Below are 25,759 nucleotides of genomic sequence, written 5' to 3'. Positions count from 1 at the left end.
TAACAAAGAGGAAATTCGTGGTGACACCTACTCAGGAAGTTACCCAGTATCCAGGGATTCTATTTCCCACTTGTTTGTTCCGGGAGGCATGCACTTGCTGCAATTCGTAGACAGTCGGCATTATACTGGAATAATACACTACAAAGGATTTTTCTCAAACCTCGGGGGTCTGGCCTTGAAATGGATTCTAAGCAGTTCCCGTAGAGGGCGCACTGCATACAGTTTTTCAACAGGGAAGGGGACTTCGCACTCTCCCAGGCTCCATAAAAGGGGAGGAGGCGGATCAGTTTCTTTCTCTCATTGAGAAAGAACAGGATTGGAAGACGCGGCATATAAAGCCAAGCAGAAAGCGTGAAACAAAGCATTCTGATCGGAATTGCACTGGGGAAGCTAGGTTTGGAATCTAGGATATAAAACTTGTTTCAAGGAGAGTAACCTTCCATTCCACAACGCCTGTGCGCTTCAGGGGTTCTGGCTACCCTCTTAATTTATAATTTAAATTTTTTTTTTACAAAGATTTCTGTACATTTTTCTCTTAAAAGAAGATTTCTTTTTCAAGAGAAAATAAGGCAAGATCAATGAAGGAGAGAAGAGCCAGTCAGAAATTAAACAGTAAATCTATGATGGATCCTAATCAGAACGTAAAATGCAAAATAGTGGTAGTTGGAGACAGCCAGTGTGGGAAAACGGCGCTGCTTCATGTGTTTGCTAAGGACTGCTTTCCAGAGGTACGTCCAGCTTTGCTTGCCACTCTCTGGGAGGAATTCAGAGCCGCTAGAGACCCGTGGGTTTTTTTTTTATTTGATTGCTTTAATGTCCTAACCTCCTTAGTCTCCCCTCTCCTTCACCTTTCCTTGTAAGATCCCTTGAAAGGGGAAAGGAGTTGGGAAGAACGCACTGGGACTGGAAGAAGCCTGCCGATTAATCTCCTTGCCGTTAAAACTTGTCTTTCATCTGGAGAGATGTTAGGGTTAGGCTGGTGTGAGATCAGAGTGATTTTGATGGGGGGGGGGGGAGAAGAGGAGGGTCAGTCTTAGGATTTTGGTGGGGGGGAGGTGATGTGAGGGAGAGATTTGGTTCCTTTTTTTTTTAAGGGGGAGGGAGATTTTGTTGGTCCATACCTTTTACGATAACCCTGTTTGTTTGTTTTTTCCTTTCTTGGTCTGTTTCCCTGTTTCTTTCCTTTATTCTCCGTGTGTTCCTTCAGAATTACGTCCCCACAGTATTTGAAAATTACACGGCCAGTTTTGAAATTGACACACAAAGGATAGAGCTGAGCCTGTGGGACACTTCGGGTAAGCAAAGAAACCTGTGTTCAGACCGGGGCTTGTTTCTTTCACTCAGGGATTGGGGCGCTGGGTTTGAGATTGGGCAACTTCTGTACCCTAGGCAGAAGCTGGGCGAGTGCCATGGACCCCTGAGGTCAGCGCGCCCTCTGGCATTCCCCTCGCCACCACCACCACCCCCACCATCCCCCGCAAGCCACAGTGCTTCCTTTAAGTTTTTCCTCCCGGAGTAATCCCCGCGTTCCGGTCGAGATGAATTCAATTCAGCAACAAATGCCTTTTATTTCTTTGTGGGGAGGAAGATAAGGGTGGGGGGGGGGGAGGGGAGGAAGAACCGAGATCTAAGACCGAGCGCAGAAAAGAGAAATTGGAAAGAAATGATTGTAGGCTTTTAACTATCCATGCCGTAGCCAAGGCACTCTCGGACCTGCGCATAGAAATGGGCTAAGGTCTCTAATCCTAAGGCTTGGTGATCCAGCCGGGGGTGATTCCGCTAAGGTCCCCTTCCCCCACACACCCAAAGACCGGTATTGGGGGTGTGGGGGGAGTCATCATTGAACCTAGAGTGACAAACAGCAGTTAGTTCCCACTCTGTTCCCAGTTACGAACCTGGGAACACCTTTTCTATGCAACTTGGTAGCTTTCTAGGAGGGTGAGAGCGAAGGTGGTGGTGGTTGTGGGAGGAGGAAAATCCCCAAATAGGCGCGGTTACGTGCGGAATCCTAACCTACCAGAAAGTAACATGAGCGCAGGCAATCTCTGGTATTCGTGACGATGACAGGAAAGTATGTGCAGGCGGTTGTACAACAGCGAGGTGCCGGGAACCGAGTAGTGGGGGGAGGGAGAGAGAAAACTCCGAGCTGGAGGGTTCCCCTCCTTTTAGGGGCTGCTTTGCAACCTGGAATAAGGTGTAGGGCTTGAGGCCCCCTCCAGTCCCTCGGAACTCTGGACTCGGAGATGATATATACTGATACAATAATCCCTGCCAGGGCTGTGTGTGTTATCTTTAGGTTCTGTTTGGATTATTGGGGCGATTCTTTTTAAGGGGGATAATTTCAGAACTGGGCAGCTGCCTTCTCCCCCCACCCCCTTGTCATGTCTTTTAAAGTGGGGAGGGTAAATATCCAAGGTTTTGAATGAGGAGAAGCAAAAGGGTGGAAAGGACTTGGATATTAGGGGGAGGTGTCTAATGGATTCTTAGTGGGGGGACAGCGGTGGGTGATTGGCGATCTGGAGGCGGCATAGCCTGAGACCTGAGCGCTGTTTCCTGCCACCCTCCTGAGTGTTACCGCGAGTCTGAGGTTGGACTTGGGGTTTAAAAGAAAGCTGCGGACGCTTTGAGATGGGAGCAAGCGGGGGTGGAGGCCCGGGAGCAGGAAGAAATTGAACGAAATGGGGATCTGGGAGGTCGGGAATGAAACTGAGCCGCCACGAGGATCGGGCTGGGTGGGAAGCAGAAGTGAAGACTTAACTAGCAGGCTAGTGCGGGCATGTCGGATCTGCCTTGAGGGATATTTGTCGGTGCCGCCCTGAGGAGTAGGCGGAGGAGACTGCTTCTTTCTGCTGGCAGCGGTCTAGCTGTAGACCTTCTCTGTCAGTGTGGTCAGCCCTGATCCTCAGTGTGAACCAGAATATTGAGGGCAAGAAAGGGACAGAGAAAGGGGCCAGCAGAGGCTTCCAGCAGTGATAAAGCCCGCGCATGCACAGTGGGGGAGAGGAGGCAAAGTCTAGTCCCCTTTCCCTAAAAGCCTCTCTCAGCTGCAGTCCGTGCCAGACTCTGCTTTTGCTACAATCAATCCCAGCCCAGATGGGCAGCTTTTCATTTTCCACTTGGAGAGGCAGGCCCTTCACAACGCCTCACCATGTGCTGAGGGGGCCCACAGAGGGAGGGAGGGGCTGAGACCACACTGCCTTCTTTCTCCCTGGGGATTCTACTCTCTTCTTAGATAGTGAGAAAGCAGCAAGAGAAGTAGGGGTTTTCAGGTCATTAAGAGAGGGGTGTTTTTCTTTTTATCATATTTAATATCCTCTCTCAATTCCCTTTCTGGCATTTAACCCAGAAGTTCCGTTCTTGTCTTCTGAGGTTCCTACAAGGTCTTATGACCCCATGAAAATCAGAAATAGTGGATAGAGCCAAAGGCTGGGGTTTAGGACCTGCTTCAGATACATCCTTAACTTCTTTGAACTCTGTGCAGCTCACTTAAGACTGCAAGTTGCAGAAAAGGTGCCTACCTGCATTGGTAGAGGGCGGTTCCTTACAGAAAGTCACCTATACTGATGAAATGTTCTTATTCCTATGAACTTTGCTATGCCTAGTGTGTAGGAAAACCAGTGTGATGAATGATAATTAGCCTTCATAGACACCTTCACTTCTAGCCCCCATAGAATGCTAGTGTTAGAAAGGCCTTTAGAGGTTACATTCATTGGGTTTTAGTGTTGGAAAAGAAGGGATCTAATGGTCATAATTATAATAATAACTGACACAGTATTTTGAGAATATATATTATCTAATTTGATCCTGACAGTAATCTTACCAGATAGGCACTACAAATAAAATCTTTATTTTACAGAGAAAGAAATTGAGACTTAAAGTAGTTAAGTACCTTCTTCATAGTCATACAGCTTTTGAGTCAGAAATAGGATTTGAACCAAGATTCCTTACTCTAAAGTTACACTAGCAAGACCATTTTTCAAGATCTCATGGAGCTTGACCAAAAAAAAGTATTTTTATTTGTTTGCTTTTCTCTTCCTACTTACACCACTAAATAAAGTGCCCAAGTACTATTATAACAGGTCATCTCCAACCTCATCATTTTAATAGGAGACATGCCCAGGGAAGAGGAGTCAGGACTCAAATTCCTGGTACCTAGGTGTTTTCATTTCAGGTCCAATGCTTTATCCTGGGCAAACTGATTTGAGTAGTACCCATTACGATGCTCCCCTCCTCCTTTGTTCCAAGGTCACCAAGGACAATATATAAATATATATAAAACTAATAAAGAATAAGACAAAGACTAAGAAACCAGTGGAAGGTAGTTTGCAAGGCACACATGTTGGCCAGGTCTCCCTCTTCCCTGGGACAATTGCTTGGCTTCAACTTTTAGATGGAAGTTCTAGCCTTAAAAGTCAGCAGTGTGCATTGAATCAGACTCTGGGATTCTTGAGAATGCATCTAGCTTGGCTTTTTAGAAGAGGGAAAGGGGTGTATTTAAAGGCAACTGTCAATCTAAGCAGGGTCTATCTTATTCCCCAGAAACTGTCACTGTTGTTTCTTTTGGATCTATTGTAGAATGGAAGGGGGTTTTGCTTTTCTAGTTCCAAAGAGAAAGAATGAAAAAAGTGTATTTATTTCCAGGGTGCAGTGAAGACAAATAATTTTGTTGTCAGTCTTTATATTACTTCACATGTGAAGACTAATAAAATTTAGATGTGAGAATTTCCACATTTTAGACTTTTGACAAACATGCAAATTTTATGAATGTTCATATTTATGCATAGAGTCACTAAGTAGATTAGATTTCCCTGGTGTTTATTGCTACTCTGAAGCTGAATAATCAGTGCACAAAGAAACTACATTAGGTTGGCAACTTTATAAACATTGCCTTTCATTAAATTAAAGATAATCACCTGGAATGAGATCTGTATTTTTATTCAATGAAGCACAAAGCTCCTGTGTGTTTAGCTTCCTTATCAACTGAGATGAAGAAAACACCGCTTTAGGAGTTAGTAATGAAATTTTAGGTGGAATTTAGATCTACAGAAAAAAAATATTCACAAGGAGAAAATGAGATTATTCAAAACTAAAGTGTAGCATACAAGCAAAAAGTTATTTAATGACATGAAGTCACCAAGCTGTGGTGCAATTCTTTAGAATAGGCCATCCCACAAAGCAAGTTTGTCATTCATAGGTAGAATGAACACTACTATGGGTCATTGCACTCAACCTGTAATCATTGCATCAGCAAGCAGTCATATGAAGTAACTTTAGTATTTTGTATTTCCTTTCAAGCTTTTCACAACAAATGTTTGAACAGGATTATTTTGTGACAAGTGTTTGACATTTTCTTACCCACCAAGAACATTTGTTTGTTTCAGGTTATAAAAATAATTGCACATCTTTGGTGCCTCTGGATTATATTTGCTTATTACCAACTGTTGTCAATTAAAAAAAAAGCAAGCTAGGTCTATGAATACCTAAAAGTTAGGTTTGGTTATTTTAAAGCTTTTAAATTATCTCTGTATACCACTCAACTACTCTCCTTCTCCCCCAACCCCCTCCAGCCATGCATAAATACTATTTGGAAAAAGGGGAGAGAATCTGAAATGAGGAAGAAAAGAAAGTGGAAATGTAGGGTGTTTAGATTATTTTTTGTCAGAATATAAGAGTCATTAGGTCTGACCCTATCAGGAAGAAGGGAGTAAAACACCCACTGCTTTGAGGTTTATTAAATATAATGGATTTCACATTGAGTATTGAACTTACAATAATTCCATTTTTATTTGTGAGCCCTGAAAAAAGCAGTCCTATCCCAATTTGCATTTTTCTTTTAGTCAGGGCTGTCCAGTGGATCCATTTCCATTGGTAAGAAGAAAATTGTTTTCTAATTGAATTTACCACAAGAGGGAATTTACCTTTACCAGTCAGTGTCTAGTATCCTTAAAGAGCACATCCAACAGATGAACAGAACCTACTCAAAAGACCGACTGACCCATGGCTCCATGGAAACAAACAAAGCATTTTAGCAGGAGCTCTTGAAACTCATGGTACTCAGGTTTTTATTGTACAATATTTCTTTTTCACTTGGTGGTAGAGAGAGCCACCTAATTAATAGTTGATCCACAACCTAAATAATTTCTGAATTCAATTAAATTTCTAAAGGCATGGGTTTGTGCTTTAAATATGAATCTGCTTTGTAAAGCAGGGAAAGCATTGGATTTGGAACCAGAAATCCCATTAAATTTTACTCTGTGGCTTGGCCCTGTCACTTAGCTGGGTAACTTTGGGCAAATCACATCCTCCAATATCCTCTTTTCTCTCCTATAAAATGGGATTGTTAAGCCTCGCACAGGGTTGTTTTAAGGATCCAGTTGGCACTGTACAGAACAGTGCTTTGTAACTATTACTAATGTATAAGTTGTTTATTATTCTTTTTTGTGGAGTCAAGTTAGACAAGAGTTTGGCATACATTTTCCAATCCTTCTAAAGGTTTCACATTTGCTACAGTGAGCTGATTCATGGCATGTTCTAAATGCTCACTGATATAAAATAGTCATTAGAAGATCATCAGGTAACTATTTCTGAGCAACTTGTGCCAATAATATTATATATTAATTACAAGTTATTTTCTGTAGTACTTAATAACAGTTTTTAACCTAACAAAAAGTAATTCACATTTTGGTTAAGGAAGATAATTTTAAATGAAAATTATGTGTGACTACTAGGGGACCTCCAGGGCATTATCTTTTGGAAATCCTTCAAAATATTCATGTCACACAAGCTTTGTTTAGCCTATGGATGCATAAGCTAATCATTACTGCATATTTTCTGAAAATTATTAGCATTTTAAAAAACATTCTTTAAAAGTCTACACATGAGCCAATTAGGCAATTAAGTTTATTTTGCCCATTTTATTTAAGGAAAATATTCTTCAAAAAATATATGCCTGTTAGTTTACAGCCACTATTTGTAGTTTATGCATCGGATTTGAAGTATGGACTTTGTGACAAGCAGGCTAATGAAATATTTCTCAACAGGGCCAGAAATGTTACAGCAGTGCTGGGGATTAGCATATAATTAAATCCAGAAAAGCCTTAGAGGCTTCAAAACAAATTAACTTTACTGTGATTTGAACATATATGCACAATGTGTGGAACATCTGGACAAAAATGTAGCAGTGATTACCAAATCAACCAATATTTATTGAGCAGATATTATGTGCAGGGCTCTCATGAAGCATTGTGGGAAATATGAAAGTACAAGTTGCAGTCCCTTTCATAAGTGAATGAAAAGTTAACTAATATATGTAAGGAATGTTTGAGGCAGACACTATTAGATTAATTGCTATGTGAATGATAAAGACAATGAATGTGCCAAGTTCAGAGTCGAGAAGGATCACTTTGGATCTGAGTGTAGTAACATTTTATGAGGAAAAGGGATTGAACTAGTTCTTAAGAACAGGTAGGATTTGACTTGGTAGGTTGATAGGATTTTAAACTGGAGGAATCCTCACAGACCCTTCAAATAAGGAGAGTGAGAGCCAGAGACTTATCCAGTGTTACTGTAAATAATAAATAGCAGAGTCAGGATTTGAACCCAAGTTCCTGGTTTTCAGATGCAGGGAAACTTCTATATCCTTTTTCTCCCCATAAAAACCTCCTAGAAGCGCACCAATATGTAAGAATGTTTTATTTGAGATATATGGGATAAGCTATCTTCAGGAGCAACATAAAGCATGTCAGTCATCCTGCTGTATGTCATTGTTATCACAGTATAATATCTTAAGTTTTTCCAATCATATGAAAAACAAAATACTATATTTAAAATAATATTTTTGCATTGCATTTGTAATAATACATAAATAAAAGTTGGAAGGGGTCCCCCCTCCCCCATTCTACAGACAAAGAAACTAAAGTTATAGAAAGGATAACTTATTCAAAGTCACAAGGGACTGGAACCAAGGCCTTCAAGCTCTCAGTCCAGTGTTTATCCTAACACAGCACAATTATTTCAGAACCTTCTCTCCCCTCTATTGTTGTTTGTTTGTTTAGTAATGTCTGACTTTGTGACCCCATTTGGAATTTTCTTGGGAAAGATATTAGAGAGGTTTGTCATTTCCTTTCTCCAGCTCATTTTACAGATGAGGCAGTGTTAAGGGACTTGACCAGGGTCATACAGCTAGTAAATGTCTGAGGCAGTTTAAACAAAGGTCTTCCTGACCCTCCAGGCCCAGCATCCACAGCACTGTTTGTTAATGGGCAGATAAATGTGTTAAAGACTTTAGAGTTCTCCCCCTGGACATCTTCAAAATCAGGCATTATTCTCACTAAAATAAAATAATCTTGAGAGCAAGGTTAGTTTTCTGGCAGTGGGAATATGAAAGGGAAAGCATGTTTCTGGTAGTGGCAAAGAAGTATGAGAATTTATTGCATTAAATACTAGGTGTAAAATTAAAGGCACAAGCCTGGGAAAGAACTAGATATGTACAAAGGTAGGTAATGGTATGTGAAGCCTCAAGCACAAGATCAAACTTTACCCAAGGGCTTAGGTTTACTTTACCTGGCCCCATAAGTGAGGTAGGTTGAAACAGGACAGATCTCTATCTTGATGAGTTTCTACAGATTGATAGCACTTGGCTTCCCAATTAGATCTGCTAACAGATGCATCAGACCACATAAGAGGGTTTTCCCATTGAAACTATTGGTTGGCCAGGAAAGTTCAATTACACTTGCCAGACTGCACCTGTCTCTAGAGACAGATTTTTTTTTTCAGATTCATTTTTAACCCCACTTAGAACTGCATCCTTTCCTATCTATTTGTAGCAGTTGCATGCTCAAATAAGGTATCCAGATTGGCCATATTGATTCTACTTAAATTAACCAGATGTTTGCTCATTAATCCAGTTACTTTGCATGTAGATGTGACACCAAGGACCAATAGCTACCCAGATTAGTTCATGGATGTTTCATGGTGTATGTAAAAATGATACAGTTATCCCAAAGCCAGTTTGTAATGCCCTTCAGATGCCTCTGTTGCTACCACTTATTGGTAACTGTATTCACAGTCCCTGTAGAACAACCAATTCTATTGAGATGGTTCTTAAATGTCCTCAAGGTGCTCTGTTCAATGAGATGAACATATTACTTAGACAGTGTGGGGAAGTTGGGCTTGACTATAAATTCTCAAAAGGCCCTGGGGGTAGACAGCCAGGTTCTTGAAATCCATTCACTTCTCAAACTAGACTTCAAAGTGATCTGCTAAAAATTATACTGAATAGAGAAGTCCAAGGCTGGTTCCTCATTAACATGATGAGTTTTTCTTATTCCTGTTATGATGATACAGTTTCATCCCATATCTAAATGACAATTTTGTTAGGTATTTCATTAGCCAAATTGGATTGAGTTCATAAATTTTGTGCTTTGAATAAACCTACAAAATTCTATAAGAACACATCTTTTGCATTCTCTAGAAATGTGTTCAGCCCATTTTATGGTGCTATACTAGCCTCCAAAATCCTTTCAAAAGAAATCTGCACATAATTTCCATCAATCTAGTTTTATGGGGAAAAACGAACAAAAATGCTTTATTGAAAAAGCTTTAATGGTATTGCATATTTGCTTTCTTTCCTTCTTGGCACTTTTTCAAAAGTATAGACCAACTTGGTGGGGCTGAGGGAAGAGGGCAGGGGAGGAATTGAACAGAATCTTTTATTGAGCCAGATCCAAAAGATCTGGGTAGACTTAATGCACATTCTTAAGATTCTTGATAATTTGAAGCTTTCATCTAGATTAGTGATGGCATGATGAAACGGTATCTTGTAACAGGTCAAATCACAGGCACACATGTTAGCTGTTATTCAGTACAATCTAATGCAAATGCTTTCTTGTTAGTTACCCCAAACTGAAATATGCCAGTGTCCTACTTTTAGGTTTCTTACTTTAAATTCTTTAAAGTAGTTAGAAAACCACCTACTTTAAGACCCATATTATAAAAGAAATACTGAATTAAAAGAGCATTCAGTAACAACCTTTTTTAAAGTTTCAAAGTGTTTGTAACTGGTATGTAAGTGGATCCACACAGGCTCCCTTTTGGGCTGGAATCTGTGTATATATACATTTAATTATGTACATATATGGTCTGTTCTATCTTTGAGAAGCTGTGACTTAAGCAGACAGGTATGTGTCTGAAGAATTAGTTTCAGGGTGAGGCACTTTGTGACTATTCTTGGGTTGGAAATTTTGCTCTCGCCCAGAATTAATGATCTTGAAGACAAAGATGGGCAGACAAGAACTTTCAAAAGGCCTTTTCGGCTTTGCCACTTATATGTGCCAAGTTCCAAGTTCCAAGTTTTGTAACTCAGTTGACCCATGAAAGAAAAAAAATACCACTAATATGCCTATCACACCCAGGCAAATTTCTTCAGTTTATTATTATTTTTAATATTTATTCATTTTGAGAATTTACTTAACCATTTAGTATTTGAATTTCCCTGGGGGAGGGAGGGGAAGATTCTCTTTCAAAGACTCTTATAAGTTAAAATGAAAGCGTTATAGGGATGAGATTTAATTAAAAATTCAATATGTCACTCTAAGAGAAATGATAGGATGAAAAAGCTGAGCCTTTTCATTGACATGAAAGCAAGTAATAGAAAAGGGGCAAATAGAACCTCACAAGACTTTTGTAGCCCAAGACAGACCCTTGAGATGATAAAAATGGACTTTATTTCTGCTTCAAGTGTTTAGGAAACAGAACTCATGAGTCATGGTGGATTTTTTAGCTCTCTGCTGCTGTCTTTTGCTCTAAATTTATTCTAGATGCTTTTAAAAGGCAACATTAAAATTTACCAAAATCACTCTCTGTCCCCGTGCCCACCCCTAATAAGGGATTTCACATTGTTGGTGAGGTTTTCCCCCTCCTTCCCTACTGAAGGGCAGCTCTTGCAACAGTTATCTTCTGATACCTAGTTTGGTAAGGTTCTCTCCTCCAGATGTTAGTACTCACTTCACAAAAGAATTTCTGGAATTCTTAGTTTTTCTTTGCACTGTGAGTTATCTAACAAGTGTTTGGTGATTAAAGCATGCAATCTCACAGTTCTTTTGCTTCCTTTCTATAACAGCATCAACTTTCAAGGGAAATTCGAAGACTGACCTTAAAAATGATGAAAACTCAGAACACAAGATGAAACTGCCGCGGGATTTCCAAGGGAGCTTAGTTAGCTAATTGGATTTTGGGGGTTTCCTTGAACTGCTAGACTTCCTTACCTCTAACCGCTGTTATTAGGCATGGCTATATCCCGCATATACATCTGTTAACATGAAGAAATATAGAAGCAGCAGTGAAGGCGTTCTAGAATTTGTGCTATTTTTTACTGAGAAAAAGGCATGTTTTCTTAGCACAAGAAAATAGTGTTACATCATAATTTCACCTAGAATCCCTTTGGATGAGGCACACTCTGCTTCCCTGACCAAAGTTCTTTGTTTACCTGGAACACTATTACAGTCTGGATTCAGATTCTACCAAAGACACTTAACAGGTTGTCATGTGAACATACGCATTTCACACATGCATATTATCAGGGATAATAATAACTTTAGCACTTCGCCCACGAGGTCATTGTGAGGCTCAAATGAGATAAATGCATATCAAGTACTTTGTCAACCTGAATGTGCTAAAGTAAATGCAGGTTCTTATTATAACTTAAAAGCAGGTAGGTGAGGTAGATAGTAGAGGAAGACCTGAGTTCAAATCCCACTCCAGATACTAGACATAGGATCCCAGGCAAGTCACTTAACCTCTGTCTGCCTCTGTTTCCTTATCTGTTATCTGTATCTGTAGGTGCTAATAATAGCACCTACCTCACAGAGTTGTTCAGAAGATCAAATGATATTATAATTTTAAAAGTGCTTAGCACAGTGCCTGGTGTATAATAGACACTTAATTAGTGTTTATTTAAAAAAAAAAACCTTAAAGGTATATGCAAAACCTACCTAACAAACCAGGTAACCCTTCAAGATTTCTGTTTGTGGAGAGAGGGCTAGGCCAAAGCCTAAATCTTCAAAGCTCTCTGGGGGTTTACCAACACTAACAAAAAAGATTTCCTATTTGAATATAACTCTAAGTATGAGCAGGGAACCTGTAAAAAAATGTCACACAAGAGAACTCAAATTTTCTAGTTCTTAGATAGCAGGTTTGGAGAGAGAGAGATGCTTTAAACACAGAAAAGGATAAGGCCATTTGCCAGAATAGCATTACTCACAATATCATAGATATAGAGCTGGCAACACCTTCATATTACACATGAGGAATTGAGGCTGAAGAAAGAAATGGGACTTTCCTAAAGTCACAGCTCTTTTCTGACTCCAGATCTACTGCTCTTTCTCGCATAACACTGACTTAATGCTAAAGTAGGGTTTGCTGTCTACTGAAGAATTTTTTTGGGGGGGGGGAAGAGGGTAAGGAAAAGGTAGGGTTGCAATAGTTTTAATAGCCCAGAGTTTTTGAGTTAGAAAGAATGCACAGAGATCCTGTCCTTTGCGGTCAGAGCTAAAGCTAAATCTTCCTAGAGAGGTGACTGGCTTTTTCTTTTTTAATGATAGACAGGTTCAAGAAAGAGAATCCAGTAGATTTTAAAAGAGGAATTACAGAAATTGTCTGGGTAGGGAAGGTCTCTAAGAATTTTGTGAGCCTTTTGACTTTGGGGAATGTCTTAAGAGAAAGGATTATGTGTTAAGGAGGAAGGACATACTGATACTGATTTTGAAAATTTACATTTCTGCTACAAAATTTGAAATCTTATTGCAGAGCAGTTAGCAAATAATTATAATGGGAGTATTGTAAAAATTAGCTCTTAAACCCAGAAATAGGAAAAGCACAACAATTTAGAGAAAATTTGAGCCTGAAAGTCTAAATGAGGAAATGGATAGGAATGCCACAAGCTTTCGGGGCTTAATATCATGGGCCCAGCCAGGACCCTTTAGATCCCTACTTAAAACTTTCTAAATTACTGCATCATTACACTGTTATACTAATTATTATTCCCAATCATGATCTCAATAAGTATATGACTAACACCTAGTTTGAGAGGTGGTCTCATTCTTAGATGTATTATGTAAAGGAGCCCTTTGGAGTAGGCCTCTCCCCCTGCTGACCTTCAGGAGATTATTTTCATGTGTGGTAGGTGGGGGCAAAGACAAAGCATCTCCCAGCTGTCCACCCCTGCTACATCAGGTCGCTCATTCCTGACCAGAGAGTGAAGCAACTGTAGACGGTGCAAGCTGTTGGCTTGATCCCCCTTCGCTGTTCACACTTTTGTTCTTTTATCTTTGGCACATTCCTTTTCCTTTCTTCGCAGACGCACAGTTGGCCCTGCATTATCTCAGTAAAACAAATGGAATAGCTGAATCTTTCCATGTGACCCCTCAATTCAGCCAATTTATATACAGAAAGTCTTCAGATAGCAGAGGCCCTTAATAATTTTCAAGTTGGCAGTATGATGCCCCAGGGGAGACCTGGGTTCAAACCCTGCCTCTGGTTTATCACTTTTGTTGCCTTAGTTGCCCTTTTCTGTAAAATGGGGGTAAGAATATTTGTACTATTGGGGCAGCTAGGTGGTGCAGTGAGTAGAGCACCGGCCCTGGAGTCAGGAGGACCTGAATTCAAATATGGCCTCAGACACTTGACGCACGTACTAGCTGTGTGACCTTGGTCACATCACTTAACCCCAATTGCCCTGTCTTCCCCACGCCCAAAAAAAACTTTGTACTATCCACTTCGCAAGTTTGGTATGATATGAGAATGTATAAACTTTCAACTTTAATGACAACTGTTAAGTAGAATCAACCCTTGATTATTAAGTAGAATCAAGTTTACTTGGAAATTTATTTTTTAAATTGGTATTTCTAAAGATTGCAAAAACAATAAGTCACCTCATTTTTATTTTCTCTTGACCTTGACTTACTTAGCTTTTGATTCATCAGGGGCAGATTGGTTGTTCCGTGCTTAAAGAGTAATGTCAAAAGTATAGCTTGCCTTGAAACATTACAACTTGAGAAGCTTTGTGTCTTTAAAAGCCATAACATTTGAGCTTTGAATTTTCTTCCTACATGGTATGGTGCAGTCAGATTCCTATATGCTAACATTGCATTTTCAAAGTCAGTGCCATGATTTAAGATACACGTGCTTCTAAATCATCTGCAAGTCAAAACTGATAAGTAACAAATTAGAGATGTGTCATATTTAATTTTGCATTGAAAACAATTTGTAATGTTGACTCTATAGAAATTAAAATTCTTTGGGTTCTTTAAGAATATAAAAAATGGCTTTTGAGGAGTATGAGTGTTCTAGTGGTCACAATAATAAGTTGTTAATTCAGAGTGTAGCATTTTTCTGGTGTTTCTAATACAGTATGACGGTATCACATCACTTATCTCAATCAGCCTATGATACTGCTGTCTGAGACAGAATGCTGGGTGACACAGAGAGACCATTGGTCCTATCCATCATGAAATTTGTTTTTTGGTTTTTTCAGATAATATACATACCTTTAAAGGCTAAACTAAGGGTTTTCCCCCTACACTTACCCACAAATGAACTTACTTATATACTTAAATGCTCTTTAACCTCTGCGTCCCCTTTCCCTTTGGGTCCTAGAAAAGGATCTCCATCCATTCTCTATTGGCTTTTCCCTCACAGAAGCTTCTATCATACCTCCCATCCACTAGGGGCAGTAAAGAAGCCAGGTCATCTAAAACTTGTGCCACATTTTTAATATTAGCCTCTTTTAGAGGCACAGGGGAAAGCACTGTGGTATAGTAGATGTATAGTAAAAAGATAACTAGACTTGGCATTCAGAAGACCAGGATCTAAAACCGGCTTTTGTCCTTAGTTTCCAAATCCATAAAATGGGAATAATAAGCGTGCTTACATCACACAGTTGTTGTAAGGATCAAACAGCAAGACGATGCATGTCAAATACTTTGCAAACTACAAAAAGATATATAAACTTGAGCTATTATTTCAGGCACCTGTCTTTTTTAACATAAACTTTTAATACAGAGCTCTTGTCCCCACCCCCCTTGACTTCTGGAAAGAGCTATGGATTTGGAATCAGAGAACTTAATGTCAAATCCTGATGCTGCCATTTTACTACTGCCTGTATGACCATGAGAAAGTATTTGGGAGTCAGTTTCTCAATGGAAAATCAGGAGGCAGAGTGGGGAGCTTGGACTAGGTTACCTCAGTCTTTCTAGTTCTTAGTCTATTATTTTTTTAGTATTTTAAAGGATTACATATATAACTAGGAGCCTCTGCTTTAAAATTTTAAAAATTGGCTAGTGATACAGTGTGTGTGTGTGTGTGTGTGTGTGTGTGTGTGTGTGTGTGTGTGACACATTCATTTTAAATAGGATGCGGATGTGGGAGCCAGTATTAATTCTAATTTAGGAAATTGATGTTGGGTAGAAGCAAATATGATTGGACACTCAAGGGATTTACCTTACATGGGCAAAGCAAATGTATGTCTCTGAAGAGATGTCTTAAGCTCTAAATTAAAACATCTTCATTTGTCTTATAGGATCTCCTTATTATGACAACGTCCGGCCCCTTTCCTATCCTGATTCAGATGCTGTATTGATCTGTTTTGACATCAGTAGACCAGAGACTCTTGACAGTGTCCTAAAAAAGGCAAGTATTTGAAAAATTTGAGCACATTTCAGTGCCATATGACCTATTAATAGAAGTCTGACTGAACAGTTAGTACTAACACAGGTTAATATCCTGACTTAGATTTGGTAACTAGGTTTTATAGAGAATACTCTACTGGCCACACCATTACCATTAACTTTCTTTAAAGGAGACTTGCCATGTACTAGTATTACAAATGTAGATAATCTCACTACTTTAGAAAACTTTTTCATAGGATCATGAAATAGCATACATTTTTAGAAGCTTTTAAAAAAAACTTTGGCAGAAAGAGATACAAGTAAAAATAAGAATTCTTGTTGGTTGTATGTTGGTTGTATATATTTGCTATTTTCTCCTTAGTTTTCAAGTCTATAAGTTGACCACATTCAGGCATCATAGTACTTTCCGGAAAACTTTTATTGACAAAATCTGACACAACACTTTATCAGACAATTCATAACCCAAGGAAAAGATAATAGAAGAGACAATATGAGGTAAATTCTAGTCTAAAAATGGATAAAATGTCATGTACCCCAAACCATCAATAATGTTGTAAGTAGTTTGGTACAATGAAAAAAATGCTGGATTTGGAGTCAGGGTACCTGAGTACAAATCCACTTTTTTCACATATATTATGTGCATGATGTTGGGCAAGGACTTAATTTGGGAGAGGGGGGTGCCTGTCTTTTCAAACATGTAAAGAGAATTCCAGTTCTGTGATCTTAAGATACTATGAATTTGGAAGCCTTAGTGAAGAGGTTGGGTAAAATGAGCCCAGGTTACGGGTCCAGTTGGGAGCCTGTTAAATTATCAGACTCCCAATCCCAGAAGAAGCTGGTAATGAAGGAATAAAGTTACCTTTTATAGGTGGGGAAGAGATTTCTAGCAGCCTCAGCCAGAACAGCCCATTCTTCTCAGCGGTCCTCTTGTGGGGAAATATCTGAGTGTAGAAAGCATAGCCAAGCCTTCTCTCTCCTTTAGTTAACCTGAAAAGACTTAATTATCTTCAGAGGCAACCAAGTAGGTCCTCCACCTAATTTAGAACCTCTCACTCACACACAATCTTCCAATCCCTGTTTTGTCTGATACCAGAAGTTCCTTTAGCATTTATTCAACAAGTATTTATTAAGCACCTACTATGTGCCAGGCACTATACTAGCTATTGGAAAAACTTCCTACAATTAGAAATAATAAGAGGAGAGGCCTCTTTCAGTTAGAGATTAAAGCAAACAAAAAATATGTGAATGAAGTTCAGTTCAAGTGTAACCAGTCTGCACGCATACATTATTCTATCCGCAACTTTTCCTGTTGTTAGGGAAGAGGTGGCAGAAGAATGGAAGGCACTGAGTATCTGAAGTGGTAGGGAGGGGCTGCCACTGAATGGGGAAAAGAATGCAAAAAGGAAGAGACCTGGGACTGAGAAGATAAACCTTGCAGACATTAGGACTTTATCCCTGGGGGTAGTCCCTGTTTACTTTTGGCTTGGCCAAGACAAACAAACTAAGCAATGAGGTATTTTTTGCCAAGCAACTGCCAATGCAGGCAGCTTTGAACTGCATGATTTATGAAGTGTTTTTTTTTAAAGAGTGACTAATCTTGTCACTACTGCAGTACCTCACTGTGGTGTGGAGGTGACCCCGGGTTCCGGAAGGCTTTACAAGCCGGATGCCAGCTTTGACCTATCCTCTCAGGCTTGAAAGTATAGTATGGCCTATAAGATGAACTGTAGCTCTGTCACCTGGGGACCAGGCTAAGTTCTAAGAGGCTTATCACCAGAAGGTTGGCGGTTAATTTTTTTGGCCAAGGAACTCATGAAAACCATCTGCTAAGATGTGAAAGGGTTGCAGTTTGCCTCGGTTAACAAGGTATCCATGTGGATGAAATCATATCCTTGAAGTGCTGCCAAAAGTAGGAGTCCTAAATTCATAGATTAAATTATATTAATTAAATTTGAAAAAGAGCCCTAAATTTGTAAAGAGCTGAAGGGAGCCTTAAAAACCAGAAACTAAGATTCCCATTTTACAGAATGTCCAGAGACGTTCATTTGTCCTGGGTCTCACAGAAAGTCGGGGTTGAAACTTAAAAACCAGGCTTATTGATTTCTTATTCAGTGTTCTTCCCACCACACTAACAGAGTTTCATTCTTAAGTGAACTTGTTCACTGAGGCCTCACTATAAGGCATGGACTAAGAATGAGTAATTAGTTGGTCCCACAAGCTTGGGACTATCTTAATAGCCTCTGAGCCACCAAGACAGATGTCAGAGGTGAGAGATTTAATTCTATGACCTAGTTGATTCTACAATGCTTGAATCAACTCCTAAAAATTAGCTTATGATCTAGGAGGTACTGGTTTAAAATATTTGGAAATTTAGGCATCTGTAAGTACTCTTAATTCCTGCTATATCTATCTGTAATTTGATAATTTAAAAATTGTTTAATGTCTGACAAATCCTAACAATATAACTCCCACAGTGTGAGCGGATAATGAATCATGGGGAGGGAGAATAGGTAATAATATGCGTTAGCATTTTGTAATGTAATTACATCCACTTTCAAAAACAAACAATTTGAAATCTGAGGATCTGAATTCCCATCTTGGCCCTGCCAATTCCTACCCTTGTAATGTTAGACAAATAGCTTGATCTTCCTCTGTAAATGAGGGGTATGGACCATATGTTATGGCCTCTGAGGTCCTTCCCAGCCCTAATTTCATAAAGTTTAAAGTGGTACATCTAGAAACCTAAGACAAATTCATTTCCTTATCCCAAACAAAACATTTTTCTAACCGCAAGCAAAAGAGAGACTCATTTGTATGCTCTAAGTATGCCAGCACAGTCCTAATGTTCCACCCATCTCTTTTACAGTGGAAAGGTGAAATCCAGGAGTTCTGTCCAAACACCAAGATGCTGCTGGTTGGCTGCAAGTCTGATCTTCGCACAGATGTTAGTACATTAGTAGAACTTTCAAATCACAGACAAACACCAGTATCTTATGATCAGGTACGTATACTGTCCTTTTGATTGTGAATGTTGGTTAAAAATAAAGAACTGTGTATCCCCCTATGTGAATGTGGAACTACTAGGAGATGCTTCCCATTGACAGGCACCACCTCCAATCAAAATAAACCCTCCAATCCAAAGTTTAGAAGAAATGCTATGTCCTGAAGTACCTCTGTTATATGCACTCAAGTATATTAAGTATATTAAGACGCAGAGGCAGCTAAATGGCATAGTGGATAGAGTTCCGGGCCTGGAATCATGAAGACCTGAGTTCAAATTTGACCTCGTATTAAACCTTGTTTATCTTTTTGTCTTTTGACCTTGAGTAGATTTAAATGCTAGTCTTAGTAGAACCAAAGGATCACAGCTTTAGTGCTGAAAGGGATATTAGAAGCCATTGAGTATCAAGGCCACATTTTATAGATGAGGAAATGAAGGCTGAGAGGTTTTTTTTTTTTTTTAAGAGATTTGTCCAGGGTTACACAGCTAGGGAATGTCTGAGGCAGGATTTGAACTCGGATCTTTTTGATTTCAAACATAATGCTCTATCCACTTTACTACCTAGATGCCTATTTCCTCCAAAGGGAGACCTATGTTCTAGTTAGTTCTAGCACTGCTTAGTTAAATCATAGTCTTAAAGGAAAGATTTTTCCCCCATTGTATTAAAAAAAACAAACAAAGCATGAACTCATTAAAAGACCAGGGTCCTTTTGCAATGAATTCCTAAGTGATTCAAGTTAACCTTTTAAACATGCATCTCATTATTCAGGTACGTGTAACTATACACACCATAGGGCAGATGCAGAAAGAATTCAAAGATGGCATGCCACTTCATTCAGTTTGCTATCTGATATTGCATCACTGCATACATAAATAGACACCTGTATTCTTCCCCCATGAAGTACATCTGCAATTCTCACTGTGTGAGATCTGTGGATTTAAGATAGCATCCCTTCAGACTCAATAATACCCTTTAAGAGAGTTAATCTTGCTTTATAGTCAGTGGCATAATAAACTACTAAAAAGGCCTTTGCTATTAAACTAGAGCACCCCATAAAAGCCTGTTTTAGAGGATCATAATTTCCATAAGCATTCTCCCAGAGAGTGAGCTAGGAGAAGCTGTTGTAACAGTTGTTTCTTTGGGAAACTCAGGCACTAAAAAGATTTTATTTTGAAGCATCTTGAACTTTACTTAGCATTCAACACTAGAATCACTCTGTTCCACTTAGTCTTTATTTTCATGGAAGCAGATTGTGTTTCAGATTAGTAAAGCTGGAAATCTTTGAATAAGCTGTCCTGGCCATGTCTATATGTTTGCCATCTGTACACATTGGTAGGGTTGCCTACCTTTAGGTGAAGGAGACATACGTGAAGTCTCCATAGTAGTATATTCTTCCACATTGTGTTTTTGCCATTAAAAAAATTAACATCAGTTTTACCTCCCACTCTGGTTGGCATCTTTCTCCCCCATTTTATTGCTCTCGTTCTATCCCAATAAAGCAAATGGTCAGAATGAGGTGTTATGATGTGGTAGAAAGGCCAAGTCGAGTCTTAGTCTGAATCCTGGCTCTGCTAATAACTATAACCTTGGATGATCTTTGACAATTTACTTAACTGCTTTGTTTGTCTTTCCTTTCGACCATATAGTTGGGAGATTGGACTACATGATTTTTAAAGTTCTTGCTAGTTCTAACAGCCTATTAATCCAGGGGAAGTGGACAAAATATACCTTTGGTCTTAGAATAGGGAGCAGGTCTCAATTTCCAAAGTCAAAAGGAAAATTTCATCAGGAACTTGAGTGATTCAGATCACAAGTTTTTCCTTAGGATTGTCCTGGCAGTGAGGCAATGTGTCTCACTCTGTTTTGCTGTGACCTGGGAGACTTGCCACTAGTTCAATAACTATTTGCTCTTGCTGTTGATAATGATGGTGAATCACTTCCTTAGTAGTGCCCTTGCCTCTTTGAATCACCTTAGACCAAGCACTTGAGAGCTTGGTTTTAGTTACCTTAATTCATTGATGGCTCACTGCCCTAGCACAGCACTCGGTAAATATTGTTTGATTAATTGGAAATGAGAAAGGTCTCTGAATACTGTTCCTGATGATTGGCTGAAGTCTTGGTTGCAAATATTCTTAATAGCTGCAAAGAAGGTTAGTTCCAATTAGAATGATTCTTCTCCCTAGGTTATTTGACAAAAATTATTTAAATACACTATAAAATGTTTGTGATTTTGCTATTTTTTGTAGGCAGCAGAAAAGATACCATGGCTTTTCCCAAAAGTCATGCTGTTGACTGAAATGTCCTCTTTTTTCTTCCCAGGGTGCAAACATGGCCAAACAAATTGGAGCAGCTACTTATATCGAATGCTCAGCCTTACAGTCAGAAAACAGCGTAAGAGACATTTTCCACGTTGCTACCTTGGCATGTGTAAATAAGACAAATAAAAATGTTAAGCGAAACAAATCACAAAGGGCAACAAAGCGGATTTCACATATGCCTGGCAGACCAGAACTATCCACAGTTGCTACAGACTTACGAAAGGACAAAGCAAAGAGTTGCACTGTAATGTGAATGTGTTGGATTTCTGTAATGAGGACAAGAAAATCTAATGAGAAAAGGTGAAGATCGAATGGAGTGCGCAGCCAAAGTGATATATGATGGAGGCTCAGCGACCATTTTAAAGGATATTCTTCATCTTTTGTGGGATACTGTACTTAAGGGTTCAGCATGTAGACCAAGTGATGCGAAGAGAAGACTTTGAAGAGCTTGAAAATGTGACTTGGAAGATATGCCAAAAAAAAAAAAAAGGAGAGGTTCAATTGTTCTAGAAATAGATGAGGAGGGGAATGAGTACCTCCAAGAAGAAAAATCACACCCTGTCTGGTGCTTGCTTTTTTTTCTTAACAATCTATTCATGGCTATCTGCATTGATTTAATTTTTAAATGTTTTAATCTCCTTTTAAAAATATTAATACACCCTCCTCACTGGGGAACTGGCACTGTGACCTTAGAGTTTAGTTTTCCAGAGGATGTGATCTAATTTCCTACCAGCTCATCATTAAAATGGAAATTATATCAAGACCCATGGGGTATCGAGAGGAAACGCTGTATGAGGCTTTGAAATGTTGCCTTCCTGAGATAGCTGAACAAGATAGTCGTGAAGAAAGCCTTTTGCAGTTTTTCAAGGCCTGCAGACTAGCACAACAAGAGGTGGAATAGAGCAAGTAGAAAGAGTCTGCCAGTTATTATTCAGTCTTATGTTTCTGTTCATCAATGTGTGATTGTTATTTGAAAAGTGGTAATACACTGAGTTTTCTTTTTGTGCCCTGTTTAGAAAATATATTGTAGGGTTGTGCCATCATAGATGAAACTGCAAAGTTACATAAAAACTTCTGTGAGTTGTGGTTATGGAAGGATCCATGGGGGAAAAGAAATCTTAGGTAGTTTTAACCAGATTATATATGGCGTGAAGAAATGATAGCAGAAAAGCACAGATTATAAGCAAAGTTCTCTGAATTTGAATGAGTACAACTTCAAGACAACGTGGCTGGTTGTTGAATTGGTTCATGGATAATCTCCAAAATGGCCGTACTTGATGACCTTTGACTAGTCCTTATTTCATTTTCTTCCAATAGCATTCATAGGAGAAGGAGCCAGAAGTACAGTAGAGCTTTAAGGGCTCCCAAGTGGAAACTGGATATAGCATCAATCCTCCAGGACAAAGCATGTACATATCTAGAGAGTGAGCGCTGAACCGGAGGTAGCCAGATTCAGCCAAGTCCCTCTATGTCAGGTGAAAATAAATCAGCCTCTTAAACAGTTTGCAGATGTTTTCTGACCAGTTCCTCTTAGAGCTTCTTGCAAAGAAGAAGGATAGACTTGACCTGTTCGTTATTGGCGCTTGTTGAAAACAAGCATTCTTTCCAATGATGATACTTCATTTTTGAAGTGTTAAAGCTGTGTTCCCATTAAAATGTGGCAGGATAGGAGATTAAGGTAATTACAACACTTGGTTCTATGTCTTACAAGCACTTTGTTTTGTCTCTGCAAGAAAATACCATTCCAGTCATTTCCCACAAAATACAGATGTTTTACCCACATAATATGCTTTGATTGATGCAACATTATGCTTTGGGCAGTATTACAAAAATAGCTGGCAAGTGCTTTCTGTATTTAAATATTGTACAAAGAAAATAAGTTATAACTGTTATAAGACAGAACATTCATTACATTTTTTAAATGTTGAAGTCACTTTGTATGTTTGTTTGGTTAATGTTCCTGCAGTATTTATTAAGATATCATTTTTTCTTTAAATAAAAAAGTAACCATGTTTTAGCTTAATTTCGTGGTGTCATTTTTATACTACTTAACAAATATTTAGACCCACTTGTGTGTGTATACCTAAATGACTAGAAATACATGTATATATGGGTGTGTACATACATACAATACTTATATACATAACACAAGCTCTAGCCTAACTTCATTTCCTGACCTCCTGTGCTTTGGGATTTTCTTGGCAGCAGTAAGAGTTAGGTTTTTTTTTCCTTAAAAAATACATAATGTAGCTATATGGTGACCTTAAAGCACAACTGAGGCATTAAATGTCTTGCTCAAAGAAAAAAGTAAACCACAAGTTACTTAACCCTGGGGATGGTTGGTAACAATTTGAAAGCTACATGCTTTCTCAGTTCAGAAAGGAAATGACTTAACCTTAGGGCAAAGGTACATTTATCAGATAGGGCCAGTTAGGCTTCATTTCATAGTCACAGGCTTTTCCCCCTAACTAGCTGTAAATATGTGATCTTGGGTATGGGATCCAGAGCCAGGTGGAGCTACCCCCTTATGTCTCAACTGCTAGAGAAAACAGTAGCTCTTTGGACATTAAAGACAGCATATTGTTTCACCAGAGTAGGGAATTGATACCCAAAGACACACCAAGTGGTCTGAAAGAGTTAAGACAATTTTAGCACCCAGGAAAGAACTTAAACCCCTATGGAATGATTAGTTAATGGGTTAACTTTCTGGTTGACGGAGATGGTAGCGACACCTTTAGGATCCAGTGGTTTATACATGTAAAGGTGATACGATAGTATATTTTCCAAAAACTGATGATATCCACACTACATTCTTCTAGTCCCCAAAACCACTTGGTTCCTTCATTTGAATGCAAGACGTAGGGTTTGTGGCTTTTAAAATGATCTTACTTAGAAACCACTCAGGTACAATGTACAGAGACTCATGAGTCATTTGATTAAAATAACATTTCTCAAGAATGCAGAGAAAAGAAGAAACTGAAGGAGCAAATACCAGTGAGCAAATTAAACTTATTGACTGTAGGTGGTTGAGATGTTTTGGGATAATCTTGCAAAGTGACATAGAAAATGTCCTAAAATGTTTATAGTCAGACCTTGCTGTAGGAGGTACATAAAAGACATAAAAGAAATTCAATTAGTCCTCTTCACTATATGGAGGCATTGAGTAACAGGCTGGTTACAAGGCTGAATTAGCTATCTTGCAGGAAAGAATTTTCCTCAGGATCACTGGCACAGAGGGAGAGAAAAAGAAAAAGCTCATCTGAGGTTCTGCTGACCTTGGCAGTGTTAGCTAGGTTGTTCAGGAATGTTTTTCTCTGATGAATTGTTCTTATCCAACTGCTTTAATTTGTTTAACAAAAATTAGCTTTTCTCCAGCCTTAGGCATGTATATTTTTACTTTCCAATTCTGTCTTTGCTTCAGCAAACATTTATTCTGGTCATTCTGGGGAAATTCTCTTCGACTGATTAATGATTATGATTTTTAAATGCCCTTTTTAAATACCGAGAGGTTGTTTTCAAACTCTGAATATGATTTAACCACTTCTTTCCCACTGATAATCTTTTATTCCCCCAACCTGGAATCATAGTTGTGTAGGGAGTTTTCAGGAGAAGCATAAGAGTAATCGAAACAAACTTTTTTTTTTTATTAAAAGAACAGTGTAATTAGGGAAAATCTAACTAATCTCTTTGGGTGACGATCTTAAGCCAGCCTTCTTTTTTAACTCCTTCAGATACCAGCTTAGTAGTAAACATAACCAGTACTTGGCACCATATCTCATACTCCATTTATATAATAATCTAGTGTGTGGGCATGTATGTACGTATATGTATGTGGACCCAATTTAGGAAAATATGTCCCAGGATATTTCTGTAATTATTATTTGATAATTTTATTTAATATTATTTGATAATAATACAACTCTGTTGTGTCACCTCTATGCACTGTTCAAGTTAAAGTTCTTGGGGTAGTACCATAATACTTAAGCCTACATAGGTCCCTGAAGTGAAAAGTGGGACTCAATGGAACGGGAGGGGTAGCCTCTCTAGCAACTTAACAGAGTATCCATAGGTCTAGAACTGAAAGGAATCTCCATGGCCAACTTATCCAACTGTCTTACTTTGTATATGAGGAAACTGAGACCCATGGCTAGTATATGACTTGCCCACGGTCACACAGATAGTAATCATCAGAACCACCATTTGAATCCAGGTCTTCTAACTGTATAGCTACTGCTCATTCTCTTATCCCATACTAAGGAAATACACTACATCTATATAGCCTATATATAGGGCCCTGGGGGTACAGATGGGCTATGCCAAAATTTTAGGGGGTTGTCTAATAACCTCAAGTTTGCTTTGGGACTCTTCTTGTGGGACAAGATGGAACTTGTGAGACCTGTAGAACAATTTTATACCAATTTTTAATGAACTATTGTTTTCTGCATTCTGTGTATGGGATGAAATAAAGTCTGCTCGTTACCAATTTACATTGTTACCTTGAGGTCTTGGTGGGAACTGGGCTCCTTGTACCCATATCTATACTACCCTAAGAGCTTTATTTACCTCTAGCAGAAGGAAATTCCCTTGGGCTTGATAAAAAGGCAGCTCTCTTCCCACTGGATTGCACCATGTGAAAACAGAGGATGAAGGAGTACTCTGGTTTAGGCTAGGATATGAAGTAATTCTAGAGATTCTCATGGGAACCTCTAGGCAGGGGTAAAATAAGCCAAAGAAATATAATAGGAAGCAGTGTAGT

At 38.9% G+C, this 25,759-nt stretch overlaps 1 protein-coding gene across 1 annotated transcript; it reads left to right on the top strand.

Moving 5' to 3' along the window:
- The first annotated feature begins 294 nt into the window (after positions 1–294).
- Positions 295–23,015, top strand: RND3 (Rho family GTPase 3). Its single transcript, XM_036745200.1, has 5 exons — positions 295–728; positions 1,208–1,295; positions 15,575–15,684; positions 18,550–18,684; positions 21,005–23,015. The coding sequence occupies exons 1-5, from the start codon at positions 579–581 to the stop codon at positions 21,254–21,256; spliced, it is 735 nt and encodes a 244-aa protein (XP_036601095.1). The 5' UTR covers positions 295–578; the 3' UTR covers positions 21,257–23,015.
- Positions 23,016–25,759: the final 2,744 nt, after the last annotated feature.

This window comes from Trichosurus vulpecula, chromosome 2 (genome assembly GCF_011100635.1).
Source record: "Trichosurus vulpecula isolate mTriVul1 chromosome 2, mTriVul1.pri, whole genome shotgun sequence".
NCBI lineage: Eukaryota > Metazoa > Chordata > Mammalia > Diprotodontia > Phalangeridae > Trichosurus > Trichosurus vulpecula.
Note: the sequence above shows the minus strand (reverse complement) of the source record. Positions and strands in the feature narration are given on the sequence as shown.